At 36.3% G+C, this 19735-nt stretch overlaps 1 protein-coding gene and 1 non-coding gene across 2 annotated transcripts; one reads left to right on the top strand and one right to left on the bottom strand.

Moving 5' to 3' along the window:
- Nucleotides 1–5642: 5642 nt before the first annotated feature.
- On the bottom strand, nucleotides 5643–5726 carry Trnal-uaa. The gene has a single exon. It is a non-coding gene; the product is annotated as a tRNA-Leu (tRNA).
- A 2960-nt stretch (nucleotides 5727–8686) lies between these two features.
- On the top strand, nucleotides 8687–12986 carry LOC121735052 (acyl-CoA:lysophosphatidylglycerol acyltransferase 1-like). Its single transcript, XM_042125719.1, has 6 exons — nucleotides 8687–8731; nucleotides 9161–9297; nucleotides 10098–10228; nucleotides 11273–11382; nucleotides 11942–12073; nucleotides 12960–12986. The coding sequence occupies exons 1-6, from the start codon at nucleotides 8687–8689 to the stop codon at nucleotides 12984–12986; spliced, it is 582 nt and encodes a 193-aa protein (XP_041981653.1).
- Nucleotides 12987–19735: the final 6749 nt, after the last annotated feature.

Here is a 19735-nt window from a genome sequence, read left to right as displayed (position 1 = left end):
AATTTTTTTACTGAAATAGAATAGGTATTGTCGAGTAATATGCATGAACAAAAGCTCATCTATTAGAGTCTGGCTCGTGACTCAAATGGTATAGCCTTTGTAAATACGCAGCCGGGGGTCGCGGGTTTGAATCCCGCCGATGGAATAAAAAGTTTTCAAAGTTCCTGGGTCATGGATGTGTATTAAATATGTGTATCATATAATAAAAATCATATATGTATAGTATAAAAGTATTAAATATATTTCCGTTGCCTGACCTGTAACACAAGTCCTTTAGGTACTTACCACGGGGCCAGATTGACGTGGTGTGAAGCGTCCATAGATATTATTATTATTATTTATCACAGTCATCATTTTATTCTTCACTTGATTGTATATTTTAATTAAATATAAATTCAAATATTGTTGAAATATTTCAACTGGCCCAATTATTTTCGCCGGCGGTGTACACACGGAGTTTTTTTCTCTTATCCTACGTTTAGCGGTAACGAGATGAAAGTTGTGTCGGCTCGTTAGCGGACTACGTTTCCGACTCGGCCGGTCGACTGGACGGCCGACATTTTATTAGATTCCGATAGGACTAGGCCGATCGTTATAGTCTGCGTGTGCATTCGATATAGATGAAACAACTAGTCCTTAGTATACTTTGTATATTGTGTGCTATATTGGTAGAGATCAAATAAAGCCTGTTTGCCAGTTGCCATTACCATTACAAAATTTCGTCCATTTATATTCAGAAATCCAGAACTCGTCAAGAGTGAATGCATGGACGGACAGAGCGAAATTGTAATAGCTTGTTGATGTACGAACTACGAAACCCTAAAAAAGGAAGATAAAAATTAAAATGCATGCATTGATTAAAGTACATGATTAAAACTTACCTCTGCAGCTTTATTTTACAATTTTGTTGCGCTGAAATTCGCTTTAACTTAAATAGTAACTACGGATTAAAGATTCAGCAGTAAAAAACGTCCTTTACTTTTGGACCCGATAAAAACTATTCCACTTCCTTTTTCGGTACTCCACCTAAATCGGTAAAGCCAGAAAGAAAGAGAGATGGACATTGGACATTAGGTATGGATCCCTATTTAAAGAAGAGTGAAGACCTAAGTCTTTACCGACTTATTTTACACCTTCTAATAAACGCTAAGATAGTTAAAAATTAACCACACAACACATTACCGCTAACACCGCATTATCCTCTCGGTCAAGTGGGGTTCAAGCATCCCTCGTAGTTTAAACACACGTACCTTTTGCCGGTGCTCGTGTGCCACGAGAGGCCTCGACCTCGGCTCACCTCGGCTTAAACAAGGACACGTTATGAACGGAAAAGTGTCCGGAAAAATTACATTTTCCCAACGCAAAATCTTTCGGATACTGTTCGTTTTGCTGTACTAAAATCTATAGGTATATATAAAACTCAAAGGTGACTGACTGATTGACATAGTGATCTATCAACGCACAACCCAAACCACTGGACGGATCGGGCTGAAATTTGGCATGCAGGTAGGTGTTATGACGCAGGCATCCGCTAGGAAAAGATTTTAAAAAATTCTCCCCCTAAGGGGGTAAAATAGGGGATGAAAGTTTTTATAATATAGTAATACTTCTTAACGCGAGCGAAGCCGCTTGCAAAAGCTCATGTAAATATATAAGGACTGTGTGTGTATGTGTGTCAAAACAGCTTTATAGCCATGACCATAAGATGACAGATTACAAACTCCCTCCAAAGCTATTGTAAAAGGATAAAATCACATCCCAATATATTGGCAAAAAAATTATGAAAACTCTACCAAACCAAACATTCAAAAGATTAAAAAGACGAGCCATACATGATGCGTGCCATACATGCCTTCAAAGAAGAAATTCAAAATGACTAGTTCGATGACTAAGAATATTTAATTTACAAATAATGAAAAGTATATGAATTTCCTTGTAATTTTTAACAGCTTTGTCATTGCATTGTACTCGTTCCGCAAATACATCGGTGACGAAATGTAACCTATGTCTTAACCTCGTGGATGCAATGCAAACTGCAAGAAATCCGTCTTAAGTCAGTACTTAACGTTGCGACTAAGTACCTAGCTATCAATTGCTCATGCTAAGCTATAGACTCTTTAGTCTATAGCAGGGGTCACCAAATGGCGGACCGCGATCCGGATGCGGACCGCCGACCCATTGTGTGTTAAAAATTAATTTCGGTCTCGACATACTACTGATGAACATGTAGCAACAAAAATTTACAATTTTCTCATTGATACAAATATCTTTTTAATTTCCGTAATTACATTTGTTTAATTTTTTTTTAATGTGCGGACTTCGAAGGTTATTTTATATCTTAAAACGGACCCCGAGCGAAACTAATTGGTAACCACTGGTCTATAGTCTTAAAGTAAGAATAAATAAAATATCGAACGTTATTATTTATTCGACCGTACTAGCCATCTTATTAACTGAATAAAACAAGTGGCTTTGTCCCCCTTACACGGGGGGGTTGATGCCCCCCTCCCCCACCGGAGACCCACTATTCGTTTGAACTTTCCTCCAATTCAGTAAGTTTCTTTAATGTTATTAGAAGTAAGGAATCGTGTACAAAGTTGAAAAAGTGCCATCGTTAGAAAACTTCAAGAAAATAAATACACTTTGTTTTGTTTGTTATTTTTTTTCACGTGAAAAGCGAGGATTTTTATGTACACCTTTTTTCTGGTTTTTATTTAGTTACAGAAGCCCTAATGCGTCTTTGTTCTAACGCCTCCGTGGTTGATGGTTCATTGGTTTAGAGTTTAGACTTTAGAACGTGGCTCTTGACTCGGAGGTCGTGGATTCGATATTTCGCTTGGAATAAAATAAATATAAAATAAAATATGGGTATCATATACACTTTTTGAAAGTCGAACTAAGAAACTACGTTGCCTACCACCGGTTCGGGAACTACCCCGCCGAGTAGAACCGGCGTAAGAAACTCGCACGGGGCCATTTTTTACTAAAAAAATGGAAAATTACAATGTTATGGCTTATAGCTATGTAACAAAAATAAAAGAAAAGTAACCTGCATGGAGCCACCCTATCCCCAAGGTGTGCTGTCCTCGATGAAATCATTGACTTTATAATACGCTTTAGCACACAAACGTTCTTTAACTGATTTTTTAAATTTGTTTAAAGGTAGATTTTGAACAATTTCTGAGATTTTATTGTATAGGCGTATACCCTTTAAAGGATTTGATTATTTTGGCTAGTCTAAACATTGGTATTGCTAACTTGTTCTTATTTATAGTATTAACATTATGATTATCACTTTTCTTTTTTGAAAATATTTATGTTCTTTCTAACATATAAGAAATTCTCCAAAATGCATTGAGATGTGACGGTCAGAATTCTTATTTCTTTAAATTTTTCTCTTAGAGATTCATAAGACGACATCTAAATAGAACGAATAGCTCGCTTGGATCAATATTGTTACTAAATAACAAGGCTAGTTATCAGTAAACTATAAGAACTTTTTACAAAGTAGATAGACAATAACTACAGCCAAACATAAAAACTCTACCTATTTGGAATTCAGTTATAAATTATCTCGCTAGGCCAAATTATTCTTGATTAATGAATACTTTGAAGTTTTACCAATCGAGTTAATAGGGAACTTATCCAAATTGCGATTCGATTATAATTTTTAACATCGTAATAATATTTTTTTTATGAAATAAAAGGGCACACGAGCAAACGTGTCACCTGATGGAAAACAACTTCCGTCGCCCATGGCCACTCGCAGAATCAGAAGAGCTGCAGGTGCGTTGCCGGCCTTTTAAGAGAGAATAGAGTAATAGGGGAGGGTAGGTATGGGAAGGGAAGGCAATAGGGGAGGGAAGGGAAGGGAATAAGGGAGGGTAGGGATAGGGTTAGGGTAGGGGGATTGGGCCTCCAGTAAACTCACTCACTCGGCGAAACACAGCGCAAGCGCTGTGTCACGCCGGTTTTCTGTGAGAACGTGGTCTCTGGTCGAGCCGGCCCATTCGTGCCGAAGCATGGCTCTCCCACGTATAAAGTAAAAATTTGTAGTAGCCTGATGGAGCGGCGAAATTGTTGATATACCGAAGCTACGTAAACAAAGTCGGTGGGCGATATTCCGGTACTAACATTTTTATTATAGTTACACTCTGTTCAGAGTAATTTTACCCCTGACAGCACCCTTATGCTAACGACATAAAGATAGAGGAAGTATAACTGAGAACGCACTTAAGTCGTAACTCGTAAACGTCGTTATGCTGAGTTGCTGGTTTTTTAGGGTTCCGTACCTCAAAAGGAAAATACGGAACCCTTATAGGATCACTTTGTTGTCCGTCTGTCCGTCCGTCCGTCTGTCAAGACCCTTTTTCTCAGGAACGCGTGGAGGTATGAAGCTGAAATTTATATCAATTACTCAGGTCTACTGTCCCTTGAAGCTGTGAAAAAATCAAACTTCTAAGCCAACGCAATCAAAAGATACAGCCGTTTATGCCGCAAATTTTCGACACTTGCAAGGGAATCAAAACCTACAGGGTGCTTCCCGTGAACTCAGAATCTTGAAATTTGGTACGAAGCAACGTCTTATAGCATAGATAAAGGAAAAATTACGAAAACCATAAATTTTTAGTTACATCACATAATATATATTTTTTTTAATAATTTTAAACTTACTACCCATTTCCTCATAAACGCGTAGAGGTATTAAATTGAAATTCATACCAAATACTCAGGTCTATAATACCTTTAAGCTGTAACAAAATCAAACTTCTATGTCAACGCAATCAAAAGAAACAGCAATTTAAGCTGCATATTTTGAAACTCGCAAGTACTCGCAAGGGAATCAAAACCTAAAGGGTACTTCCAGTCGACCTAGAATCTTGAAATTTGGCATGAAGCAACGTTTTATAGCACACATAAAGGAAAAATTCCGAAAACCTTAAATTTTTAGTTACATTACAAAATATATATTTTTTAATAAATATAAACTTATTACTTTTTTCCTCATGAACGCGTAGAGCTATCAAGTTGAAATTCATATCAAATACTTAGATCTTTGTACGGAACCCTCGGTGCGCGAGTCCGACTCGCACTTGGCCGGTTTTTTATTGTTTTACGTGAAAATGCTAACTGTAAAATATAGCCTCAGATAAATCGTAAAATATAATTATATTTTATAATTGTTGTTTAAAAATAATATGATGTAGTAACGAATAGCTTGGTTTATTTTTCTGGCGCTGATTATGAAGTAAACAGAAACAAAACTGCAGAATATTATGCTATATTCTGAACCCTAATATAGCATAATATTATGTAAAATAGCATAATATTGTGTTAATTGTAAATTTTTGGCCGATTCTGAAAAACCCTGATTCAAAAAGTAATTTATATTCTTATGTTCCCCGTACATTGTGCTACAGAGTTTATAGGATAAAACACTTGTTCAAATACATCTTTTATTACATAATCATGATTACAACAATATTATTTAAATTATTGACATCGATACAGCTGACAACAGAAGCGCTACATAGTTTCTCGCTCTGAATCAACACTAATCGATATCATGCAAAATCTTAATTTAATTGCATCAAAAAACATTTTAAAAAGTGAATGTTCATTTATAAAAGTCAGAAAAAGTTTGTCAGGTGTGGGGTTCGAACCCACGCTCCCTCTCGGGAACCAGAGCTTAAATCTGGCGCCTTAGACCACTCGGCCAACCTGACTGCTGAGAGCGCAGATCAAATTTCTCATCTAGACCGGGTGTGATTTTTCATTAGCTGCATTTTGAGACGAGCAACATTTTGATGATTTGATTTGATGGTGATAAAATTCGGATTGTTCTATTTGTAGGACAATGTTACTCTTAAATTAAATAACTATTAACCTATCAATATACAAAAAATCTGCTTGTTAGGGTTCCGTTTTAGGGTTCAGTAGTCAACCAAGTTTTGTTGATTACAGAACCCTATAATGGATTATAGGACCCTAACGAGCTTATTATATCAGCGTCTGAACAAATATGCCAAATTTCAAAAGTGTATGTATGTATGTATGTATATTTTTATGTTTGTGTTCGCATATCTCCGGAACTTCAAGTCCGATTTGAGTAATTCCTTTTTTGTTGTAGGTAAGTACTAGGTATTGTTTAATTTAGGGAACACTGCAAGTTTCATCAAAATGGGTTCAGTAGTTTTTGAGATAGGTTATTCTCAATTACGTACAGTTTTGAAATCGGTTTTATCTTTTTTTAGTGTACCCTACCCAAAGGGTAAAAACGGGACCCTATTACTAAGACTTCGTTGTCTGTCCGTCTGTCCGTCCGTCTGTCTGTCGCCAGGCTGTATCTCAAGAACTGCTATAGCTAGATTCTGAAATGAAATTTTCACAGATTGTGTAATGTGTAGGTATATCTGTTGCCGCTACAACAACAATTACTAAAAACAAAATAATATTAATATTTAAGTGGGGCTCCCATACAACAAACACAATTTGTAGCCTATTTTTGCTCTATAACGGTACGGAACACTTCGTGCGCGAATCCGACTCGCACTTGGCCGATTATTTTAATATACTTACTATTATTTTACTCCTTTCGTGGATTGGAGTATAGATTATACGTATTTGACAAAATGTTGTGACTTGTCAGCGTGTGATGACGTGACGTGTGTAGCGTGTTGGGGCGTGTTGGGGCGTGGCGAACAAACAGACGGGAACGTTTTTATTTCGCTAAAGAAATCATCAATTTGGTAACAAGTGTTTGGACTTGGAAATTGTTTGCATAGCGAATGTGTGTAACTCACTTTTATTTAATGTCAAGAGTGAAGACTCAAGACATGCTAGGTTATATTGTTTAGGTAAATAGTAATGTTAGGTCTTATTTAATAGTATAATTTTCATAAAAAGCTGAATTACTGAATGTTGACTAAGTTGACAGCCTTAACCTATTATAATGAATCATAAATAATAAATCTGACATCATCAGTTTCCCGGTAGTATTTTATACTAGCTACCCTCACCAGTCAGGGATTAAGTTAAACGTCAATATTATGTTACAGTTCGACAAGGCTGTGTATGAACGTGGCGAGAAAAGGAACGAACGCTTCTATCATACAAAAACGTCATTTTTGACAGTTCTCCTCATAAGCAGCCTCTACACGTTGGCCGTGTTTGCCGAACAGAAGGGGACGGCGCTATATTATCAGAAAGAAAGACGCAAATAATTCAATCTCTTTTTTTAGTATAGCGCTGTCCTCTTCTGTTCGGCAAACACGGCCAACGTGTAGAGGCTGCTTTAAACCTATAATGCTAAGACCAACAAAGAGTGCGAGAAAGAAGAAAATCCTTTATGGAATTATAACAAGATGAAAAGAGAGAGGCAGTCTAATAAAAATATACATTTCACAGGTAATTAATCTTCATGTCGATTACGACATGAATAAACTAAAAAATAAATAAATAAAAAATAAACACATCGTAGCAATTATGCTACGATGTGTTTATTTTTGCTATATTCTGTCTTTAGTTCTCTATTTCAAATAAAGTATTGTGAATCCTCCCTTTTACTTTCATATTTTGCGTAGCTTGTATATTGTTCTTATATTACACAAATTTTGAAGAAAAATTTTTCATTAAATTTTTTTACATATACGCTAGTGCTTGAATCAAATTTATCGATATGCTTATCGATATTTTACATTAACATAAAACTAAAATAAAAATCATTTACCTTTATATTTATCAACTTAACCCCGGCCGCACATTATCCGAAATTTCTGATCAGCAAAATTCGGACGCCCGGCGGAACGCACTCTGTTCATACATTTTGTTGTAGACCCATCATACTAAAAGAATTTCTGACGTGTCAAAATGTATGAGCGGGGCGGGGCGTCCGAAATTTTTATTTATTTTTATTATTTATTTATTTAATAGCTAATATAATATAACTACTATAATATAGAGTGACTCTAAAACTAGAGGAAGGTTTATATTTATACAGGGTGTAACAAAAATAAGTGATAATACTTTAGGGTGTGTACGTGTTCCTTGTAGAGAGTTCACTGTGAAAGTAGCAGCGCTGAAAGACCACAATTTTTTTTCACTTTTGTATGGGGAAACTCGTGACACTCGGGCCCTTGCCCATACAAAAGTGAAAAAAAAATTTCGTCTTTCAGCGCTGCTACTTTTACAGTGAACTCTCTACAAGGAACACATACACACCCTAAAGTATTATCACTTATTTTTGTTACACACTGTACTTATATCATAATCATTTGTTTTACAGATTCCCTCAGGATCCTCTTATAAGAGGAAAATGGCTGAAATTAATTGGGCGTGTTGGTTGGAATCCCAAGAAAAAATCAACAATATATAGCAAACATTTCATTGAAAATTTTTACCTGAGGAATAAATAAGTAACTTTATAATGTGTTATGTGTATATTATTTACCCCTATAAGATCCTCATGTCATAACATATCCGACGATTGAAAAATCATTCCAAAAGAAAATGTGTATCTACTTTTCAATCGTCACCGAAATTTATGATACCTAATTTGAAATACAAATCTGTCAAAGTTGCATATTATTTATTTCTTATAGAAACTCAGGTAAAATAACTCGAACGGACTATACTATCGATAGTAAAATATACATCACTAGCACACGCACACATTGACAGATCGAAAATGGTCACGCATTTTCGGGTGACGGTGACGGTGGTCTATACGACAGTATATATTAAGTCTATGGTTCTCCTTTACCAGCAGCGCCCATTGACATCATTGACATATTCATATTATAAAGCCTTGTCGAACTGTATTTCTCATTTCCATGTCCTTTTTTCGTATTGCTCAAAGAAAAGGCATGCTTTGACAATAAATAGGATATTATATAATATTGCAATATTTTCATGCTTGACGGCAGAACCAGCATTGATATTAAACTCGTTTGGCAACGTTTCTATTAATATTTTGTTATGATGTGTGCAACATACCGGAATAAAAAATTTGGTCGGATTATTTATTTATGTGCTAATAGAGCCCTTTGCTCCGGCTTTTGCTAAATATTCCCTATTGGTTGAAATCGGGACAGGCGCCGCAAACGTTACGATTATTATAAGAATAATAACAAATTAAATAAAGATCTACTTTCTCTTCCAGGGCAAGACCAAGAGGGAGCAATCGCTGCAGGAGCTGAGGGAACACATACACAAGTACTACGTGCCACTGGGGAGACAGTTCATGGTGCTGTTCCCGGAGGGAGGCTTCCTGCACAAGAGGAAGGAAATCAGCCATAGGTATAACTATAGATATAGGAGTTCTAGGGTGTAATGTTTCAGAGGTATAAGGAATAGAGAAGAAGAAGAAGGAACAATGATGATGTGGTAGTCGAAGGAGCACATACACAAGTACTACGTGCCACTGGGGAGACAGTTCATGGTGCTGCTCCCGGAGCGGTAGGTAGCGGCGGGGGATTCTTCGCGGTAAGTGGAGTAATCTCGTCTTCCAGTGCTTAATCCTCCACTTACCGCAAGGAATATAGGCTATGAAATTGAGCTTTACTCTTTCTCGGAGGTCAGGTAGACCTTCAAAACTGTATACCTTTTAAGTAGCTGCGACCGAAATTCCATAGTTGCTGGTCGTTCTTACCTCTGTAAAGGTCACAAACAGGTAAACTTTCAGCTATTCGAAACTGAGGAAGGTCTGGCCGTCGCAGGCGACTCACACTAGAATAAGAAGTAACGATGATGATGGAGTCGAAGAAGCACATAATTACGCAAGTATAGCTTCCTTCACAAGAAAAACAAGATCATCCACATGTACTTATTGCTATATCACTATATGATGCCTTCTGTATTATGTGACTCCCAAACTTCCGTATTCTATAAGTTCAATGATGACTGCAGAAACTAGTTTTATGTTTTGCGATCCTTAATACTGGAATAATCCCTAATTTAGTACCAGATTTTACTGATAAATATTGACTTATTTACTTAAAACCAAGTTTAAAAACTATGAAAGTCTAAGAACATAGAAAAGCGTATTATTTAAGTACCTACATTCAAACAACATAATATTATTGTCTTTGATTCCCTAGGTTTGCTGAAAAGAACAATCTTCCTAAACTGGAATATGTTTCTTTACCACGAGCTGGAGCGTTGAAGGTCATCATGGACGAAGTTGGGAAGAGAGCAGAGGAAACACCTAGCACGTCCAAGAGTAAGAAAGGTATGAAAATTAAGTCCTAATGGGAATTAATAACTGGTAAGAGATAGTTATAAAGCATAAAAGGCCACAAATAAATATCTTAAATTACTAACGATAAAGAAAGAATTATTTGGACCAGTAACTTTTATAGCACTTTTAAAGATTAAATTTATTCCTAGGTAAATGGCGGACCTACGTTTTTTAGTCAGTTTGTGTCAAGCAGATATTATAGATCACATCTTGCATTGACTTAACATAAGCTACACATTAACGGAGGTCCTCCAACTGCCTATAAATCAGTTGCTTTAATGAATCAAAATATATTGACGACCTCTGTGGCTCAGTTGGTGGGCTCATGGGCATGTTGTTGCTCAAGCCGGAGGTCGCGGGTTCGTATCCCGCCGACGGAACAAAAATTTTTCAAAGTTATATAGGGTCATGGATGTGTATTCAATATGTGTATCATATAATAAAAATCCTTAATATATGTATGGTATAAAAGTATTAAATATATTTCCGTTGTCTGGTACCCGTAACACATGTCCTTCAGACACTTAGCACGGGGCCAGACTGACGTGGTGTGAAGCGTCCATAGGTATTATATGATTTGTACGTAAAACTTTTAGGTTACATTTGCGGTTCACTTAACCCATAAAGTTAATATACCTAGCGGAATAGAGAGCAACAATCTTGGGCGACAGCCCAAGATTGTTGTCGTCTGACAAGACGTAACCAAAATTGGTTTTCATCTGTGTGAAAAATATGTGTACGTATACACTTACACAAGCATGATTGAACATGAAGTCTATGAGATTAAATTGTCAACGTGCGGCACGTGCCGACTGGTCGTCAAAAAAAGTGTGCTGCTGTCATGTATCACACGTCTTTTTTTACCACGCAGTGTTACTGATAGTGACATCTCTCTTGCTCAGGCCTTTGTTTCTCTATTCCGCTAGGTATATTAACTTTATGACTTAACCTAACTTGACCTTTGCCCGTTTCATAGTTGACAATCTCATAAGAATAATGCTATTGCTATTTCAAACAACGATCTCCTCATTGCAGATGACGTCAACCAAAACAACAGGATCAACAACGTGAACGACAATATCGAATGGGTGCTAGACGTGACAATCGCCTACCCCGACCGCATACCCATACACCTGCAGGATATTGTATGCGGCATCCGACCTGCTTGCACTACACATATACATTATAGGATATTCCCTATTAGTGAGGTGAGTTCTAAACTTGTACCTATACAAAGTATAGCGAAACAAAAGGATGTGTATGTGTCCCTTATATTATAGAGTCTACTGTGAAAGTAGCCGTGCTGAAAGAGTAACTTTTTAATTATTTCATGGGCAAATTCATAAAGTTGGGGTATTTCTCATAGAAACATAGAAATTTCTCGAAAAATGGAGCATTATTGTCAGTAGAAACACAATAACAATACTATAATTATATTTCAATGAGAAAGGCACTGAAAAATGACAAAAGCAACTCTATATTTTCTTTTATCTTTTTTTCTTATAATGAATGATTTTGATTCATTCACAAACGTCCTCGGTAATAAAAAATAATGTTGAATGTTATTTATACAGATGTTTCAACAGCTGTTATTAAATAATGTACATCACGAACAGCGAACTCAGGCATCATTTTTTTATAAAATTTACGGCAAATATTTGAAAAGCCTTCATTTTGTTATGCTGTATTTTAACCATGTTTCAGATTCCTCTGGACCTAGAAGGGATGACGCAGTGGTTATACGACAGATTTATCGAGAAGGAGAAAATGCTAGAAGAGTTCTATCGAACAGGACAGTTCCCTACCAGGGGCAACACTCCAAACATCCCCCGCAAAGTCAGACAAGACAACCTACGATACCTTATCCTGCATTTATTCTTCATCGCATCCACCTTCCTTCAGGTCAAGTTATGGTGTGGACTATGGAGTTACTTATGGTAACGTAAATTGGAAGTGTGAGCAATTTATTTGATAAGCTAAGATGACGAGCAGTTTTACTAAATATGGATTAGATTTTGTACTACACAAATTTTGATATGAGATTTTATAATGCTTCGCTTAGCAAATAAATTGTTTGCATTGCTGCGCCATGCTGTTTGCACTTGCTTGATAGATCGAACAAATTAGTTTACATTTTGGGACATTCCCATCTACTACAATAAGTTACCATTATTAATAGTTACAACCACAGAATCTGAATAGAATAAGTCAGCACCATTTTAATCTACTTAGGAAATACGAGTGCAATAGTCACAATTATTTCTTTCTCTTTAAGATTAAGAATTCATTGCTAGGTTGATCAACAGCTACTAGTTTATAATTATTTTTAATAAAACGGTCCTCTTCTACTGCTAAATAAAATAGATTAATATTAAACTGATTGCTTATCATTGCTAATTGTGATTGTTTTAGTAATGAATTTTTACCATTACTACGCGTTTTTTCCAATAGATGTTAAATCTTTTGACATCAAACATTTGCAAACAGTATTGGTTATTATGTCCATATATTGTGAAATTATTTGTTACTATGTCAGTGTCCATATTATCAGGTGTATTTGAGATAGCAATTAGTGTACATAATATTGCAGTGACGTACCATTCAAGAACCATTAGATTTGTATGCTTATGCAGATTGTGGCATTGTGTTATTTAAGACTTGTTTATGTCATCGTTTGAAGAAGTCATGATAGTATTTAGTTTTTCTTCAATTTTTTTAACAGATTCTAGAAATATTGGAAGAAACATAAACCGCGTTTGAAAGAGGTTCTGTATATTGTTTGATTGATTGATTGATATGCAGGAGCATGACATGGTACGTCAACTGATTGTGAACAATAGTGAGAGTTTACGCTGTGGTAGTTGTCTCGTGACATCCAGTCAAATGTATATTATACGTGTATACTTCGGTCAGAGCAGGCAGTTCGTCCATTAACCCAATGCTACTTGTCCTTGTTGCTTTTATTCGCGAAACTGAAATTCTCTGTGGAAGGTCAGTGAGTAAATGAGACAGGTAGCAATGGGTCAATGAACATTATTACATATTGTTCTGCCTTGCGACCGTACTTTAGCGTAAGCGATGCTTTGCGATACCAAATTTTATTTCTGTGACTATGATTAGTGCTTATACCAACTAAATTCGTTTTTTTATTTAAGTAGGCTATTTTTATTTCATATTATGTATGCTTTTTCGCCTCAAAGGCTTTATTGGGTTTAATTCGCTTTTTATCTTTACCGAATTCTTTATGTTAAATTTTAAGTTCATTCAACATATTAACAGACTCAAACGCTTTTAAAAAGAATAATTAAAGGATCTTTTCATATACGATCCTATATGGATGTTTTAAGCCATGTTGTAGAGTGTCACTTGGGGGTCAACTGTGAGTTTGTGCCCTTGTGTCGATGTCATCCAAGTAGCCTACGAATAATAAAAACTAAGGAAGAGTCAAAAATTTGGTCCGCGAGTCTACAAAATGAGACCCAAATACATCCATACTTTATGCTTGTATTCGGTACACAATTTTGTGTATTTATAGAAGTGACAATTATTGTCACCGTCTTTCTTTCGTAAATTTGAGTGTTAGTGTTTCGTAGCTATAATTGTCATATTTTAGTGTGCGAAAAGGAACCAAATACAAAACGGTTGAAGTATGGGAGTTACGTTTCCTTAGTTTTTATTATTCGTAGTATGTAGCCAAATTATGAATTACCGCCTCGCTGGTGGTGTTTTGAGTGTAGCCTCCGTGACAATGTCATCCACACGTAAAAGCATCCTTGTAACAGTGTTCATGTCATGTCAAAGACATGGATTTTATTATTGGAAGTCTTTGAGCTCTGTTACCTTCGTAACTTTGTTATTTGTCAGCTAACATGTCGTCATAATGTAATAGGGTTTTCAATGTTGTAGGTTAAGAGAATGAATTTACATTTAGGTGATAAGATCAAATTCTCCGTCACACTTACATGTTCCTTTCATTATAGTGCATACAGTTTTGGTCGGAAATGCACATTGACGTTTTAATCTTTGATTCAAAGGTGTTTGAATTAAAATTTGTTTTTTTTTTACGGTTGTTTAATAAAACAACGCTGACCTTCCTTTGGGATGGGTAAAAAATGTTAAACTTACGTTAGTACATGTCACCTGACCTAAAATTCGTAACATGGACCCCCCCCCCCCCCATGGAGGGGGAGAATCCGATCGGAAGATTTTTAGTGTTCACTTCTGTTGGCACTATCGACGTGCAATTTTTTTAAAGGTTGATGTGCATTTTTGTCCGAGTACTGTATTATATTTAAATATTTTTACATGCCAATCTACGCTCGCCTTAAGTGCCTAGGCTTTGTAGCGGCTGGTGTTTATTTGTACAGATGCAACTCCATGCTCAGGAGTTCACAATTTTGTCGTATATAATAAGTCTTTGACGAAGATAACACGACTACATTATGATGTACTATCCGTAAAATTGCCTCTTGGCCAGATGTAAAATGTTTTACAGCTCCGTGGAATCGATCACCTCTTGCGTAGTTAAACCACGTCTGCAGTCGATGCGATCGTTTTTAAGCTGGTCGAAAGAAAATTTTGTCGTATGTATGTCGCAGCCGACTGGTTTAAATAGCCGTTCAATCAAACACCTAGCCCTTTGACTGAACAACGCCATTCAATCACACGGCTATACGTCGTTTAGCCGACTTGTTGACTACAACGTTCAACACTACAGCTAGACGACGCTTAGCCAACTGGTTTAATGGCAAATTACCTAGGGCGACCATTAGCTTAATATGTAATTTGGGAGAATAGGAAAACTTTTTGTATTTTATTGAAAGATTATTCTCGGATTAAGTTTAAGGGGTGACCAAAAGTTTAATGCAATAAGTAAAAATAAAAAATTCTAAGGCGTGTTTTGTGACGGTCGCCGACTGCTGCCGCAGCACAGTCACAGTTCTAACCTAACCTACTTTTGTACTTTCTGGATTGTGTTTGTTTTTGTTTTGACGGGGGGCTGTGCCCCCAGAACCCCCCTTTCCCCGAAAGGGGGGTTCGGGGGCTGCGTCATTTCATAATCCCGTAATTTCTCCTCGAATTTTTGTTGAAATTTTGATTTACTCGTATAGCACATACGAGTGAATTTTTTTCCTTTTTAAACTTGTAACTTTTATTAACTACTTAATTTCCGAAAAACAACCACAAACACCAACAAACACCTGCTAGTTGACGCCATAATATTGTAAATAAAACGCACCTAGCGCCGCAGCGGTGTGCGCTGAACTACTTCAATTAGACGACGGCTTTTGAATCAGCTGTAGTGTTGAACGTTTTGAGCGACTAAAATATTCAATATAAAAGCTAGACGTGTGATTGAATGGCGTTGTTCAGTCAAAGGGCTAGCTGTTTGATGGCACGGCTATTTAAGCCAGTCGGCTGCGACATGTACATCAATCTGCTATCACTACTTTGTAATTTTGTGGTTGTGTGTGTGAGATAGGCATATTTGCTCTCTCGTTTTAATGCAAGATATGCGATATCAGTAAGATTCACATTTTCACTAGGTACTTCACATTTCACAGTACTTAATGTTTAGTACAATTTTAGTTGTTGTCTTAGTTGTAATAGGTATACAATATTCCTATTGTTTTGTGTTTTGATTTATGATTGGCTGCATTGGTATTGGGTCGTACGCTTCATACACAAATGCTAGTAAAATATCAATGATTTAAAAAAAGGACCGTACGGCTCGATCGTGATGCAGGCAAGCAACTTTAAAAATAATTGTAATTTACTACTAAAGTACCTTTGCTGAAGTCAAATAATGTAAGGTGAATTTCCTATGTTCTGTTCTTGATCCGGGGGCACGGCAGTCGAGCAAAAAAACGGCACTGCCGTACCATCCTTAACTCGAAGCATAATATTTTAGGGACAGAATTGTAAAGAAGTGTAAAGTCAAAACCATAAAAAAAGGACTCTAGACAAATGGTTTCCTAAAATGTTTATATCATCGTGTTTATAACTGAAATTTTGTGAATTTATATGGGAATGGGTCAAATTGACCCATGAGATGTAAGAAGTTACTAACAAGGCCGTGAGGATGCCAAAAATATGTAAAATTTTAGTTAATAGGTACATTAACCGACCGAAAAGAATGTATATTTGAAGTTTTTCCACCGTTAATACTTTGAGTGCCCTTTTCCAATTGACAAGTTGACAACCACAGAAATGGATATTTCTGTGTTGACAACAGTCCACAGAAATGGATATAGTTAGAAACGCCATGTCGCTCCAATTTGTATGAACACGAGCGTGTCACTTTTTTCATACCTACTGTGACGTCACAGGAGCGCTTTAGTGATGGGAATACCCGTACGCGCGGAATCGATTCGAAGGCATCGCCACGCCCCGTCTCTTTTGCCACTTTAATAGGTATATCGATTTTTTTATCGATTATTATTCGAGTTAATATACAGAGGAATGATAAATCTAAAGATACGTGCTTGCCAGGACAGCTATATATCATATTATTCTAAACTAAGTCACTAAACAGGAACGTAAATACATATAACATAAAATATAATTACCGAGTCACAAAATATCCCAAAGCGAACATTATCATTCCTCTATTTCATGTCTGTTTCGAAAATCGATTAATTAGAATCGAGAATATGTACTATTTGCTTCATTTGGCAGAAAAATCAGAATATTGACTGTACCTCGAAACTAAGCGATGAGTGAAAGTATCGATTGTTTTATTTCCATTGCGCGCTCAATAGCGGACAAACAGAACGGGCTCTATAATTTTCTAACTAAAGCGGCAATGTATTACGAATCATGCGGTACACACGCAGTTACGTAGATTTCATGGTAAAAACTACAACCACCCACGATTAACATTAAATAATTGATTTTAAAATAAAGGACACATTATTTAATAATGAAATTACTTACCGATGAAAAGAAACGTATCCACTATTTAGACCAACGTTTCTAGTCGAATTTCCACAGCCCAATACGGCACAATTAGACATTTTTACAATTCCGATTGACGTCCGATTCCGATAACGGTGGAGCGCAGACTAAAGAACAGACTTTCGAAATTTTGACATTGTACAACGTTTGGGAACGCGATGGCACGCGAAGTATATACACATGGCAGTTCTAACTATATCCATTTCTGTGCAACAGTCATTGGAAGAATGGTCATGCATCGAAAATATAATTTTTTGAAGTCAAAAGTTAAATTATTATTTGACTGTCGATAAAATTCATAATTTCTGTTACCTTTTATGTGTTTGATCAGGTGTTTTGTATTACATTATGATCATTTTTGTTATTGTAGCAGTCCTTATAACTTGATCTATCGATCATAAATATTTGCCATTATGGTCATTAAAATTATTTTTAATTCTTTATTGCATTCTTTTCGGTTAGGTATAAGTGTATAACTAAGTGTGTCAAAATTTAATGCGATAATATTTTTTAACTCAATTCAAATACCTGTGTGTGCAGTAAGAAAGTACACACACACTACCGTACCACAGTATAGCAATACGACATATCCCTACAGTAGTGAAACGAATGTACTTGCGCAGAGCAACGAAGGGGTACCCGCGGGGAAGCGGGCGGCGCGGGCCCGCGTACACAAACTCGCGGAGTTTGTATACCTGCGCCCACAGGGGTGACGTTGGCGCGTTGTCTACGAATTTTGTGTTGTAAAACGATAACTTACCTTATAAATAATGGGATATTATAATAAATGTTCAGTGTACGGATGTAAATCTGATTCAAAAAACAAAAAGGATTAAAATTTTCATAAATATCGGCTCACAGTTTACACTAATATTATTATTGTGTTGGCCTTGGCGGCATTTATTTGCATCTCTGTTTTATTAACCCCCGACTAAAAAGAGGGGTGTTATAAGTTTAACGTGTCTGTCTGTCGGTCTGTCGGTCTGTCTATCTGTCTGTATGTCTGTCTGTCTGTCTGTCTGTCTGTCTGTCTGTCTGTCTGTCTGTGGCATCGTAGCATCCAAACGGGTGGACCGATTTTGATCTAGTTTTTTTTGTTTGAAAGCTCACATGATCGAGAGTGTTCTTAGCTATAGTTCATCATCATCAGCCTGCTCATTGCTGAAATATCACGGTTTATCTGGTTCGTGATAGGCCGATTAGCAACTTGCAGTCGTTTGATGGGTTTTATATTTTGCATTCTAGTTCGTGACACTTATGAATATATTATACACATTATTGGAAAGTTGACCTGGTGCTGCAGCGTCACCTGGTAATCAATAGGATACCCAACTCCTCACCAACTTAGAGCAGAGGTTTCGTGTTTGGGCTCATTTTAATTGCGACAACCAGTTAGACGTTGATAAACAGTAAATATTTGCATGCTGCTGCTGCAGCATCACCTGGATTCTGATTAAACAGATTAAATGATAACATTTGCATTACAAGCACAATATTTTATTTTTATTTTATTTCCCGTTTCGTGGCAACCCTGGCATATCTGCTCGGTACCTGTCATCGATGGCGGTATCGTGCGACATCACAGGCGTTTCGTTACTGTAGGGACTAATATTGCTATACTGTGACCGTACAAAGCAATAGCTTCTTATTGATATGTTAATTTGCATTACTACATGGATGATAATATGGTATGTGCCCACATACCATACGTCCAGTCGTTTGTGTGCTTTCACTACTACAAGGATACAATGTGCACGTGTATACTTGTAGTAGTGAAATCGTTTGATTTCACTGTGACTTTCATCTGTTCCTCTTACTAAATCTGCGGTGGACTTGAAAGTATGATAGTTGAGATTGTTTTGTGATAAAAGGTTGTGATTATTCAATGAAGAGGAAAACAGAGTTATCATTTCGAAATTATGATATTTAAGGCCCCGTGTTAAGGCCATTGATAACATGGTTGTCTAGCAGATTCCTCCATTTTTGTGGGTATTTTAGGCCTTTAACATTTGCGTTACTATTTTTGTACGAAGAGTTTTTTTCTCCTACCTGAAGTCTTACAATATCTACCCAAATTTTTTTTCTGTCTTTTCAGTTATCACTAAATTATTAATTCCTCTAGTTACATTAGTTTTACCTAAAGTCACTTATCGCATTAATTTTGACAGAACTTTAAAAATGGGCGAGTTTTTTGCTTAAACTGTATACGTATATTCGTATCATATAAATTAATGTAAAATATCATATCTTTCGTCAATTCCAAATATTAATTACATTATTTTGTATGGTAATATATAAATTGCCCGTTTAACGTACTAAAATGTATACAAAAAGGGTTATTTACAGTGGATCATTGGCTGTATAATATTCAACCGTACATTGGTTCCTTTTGTGGCTGAAAATGTGTGCCTTGATCATAATATTTTAAAGTGTATATTAATACTATTATTTCCTATTTGGACACGATCACAATATAAATACATACAGTAAGATAACTAGGCAAACTTCTTGATATTAAGCTCGTGAAGAGACAAGATACTA

The sequence above is a fragment of the Aricia agestis genome, chromosome 16, assembly GCF_905147365.1.
Source record: "Aricia agestis chromosome 16, ilAriAges1.1, whole genome shotgun sequence".
NCBI lineage: Eukaryota > Metazoa > Arthropoda > Insecta > Lepidoptera > Lycaenidae > Aricia > Aricia agestis.
The sequence above is the reverse complement of the archived record's forward strand: the minus strand, read 5'-3'. Positions and strand labels throughout refer to the sequence as shown.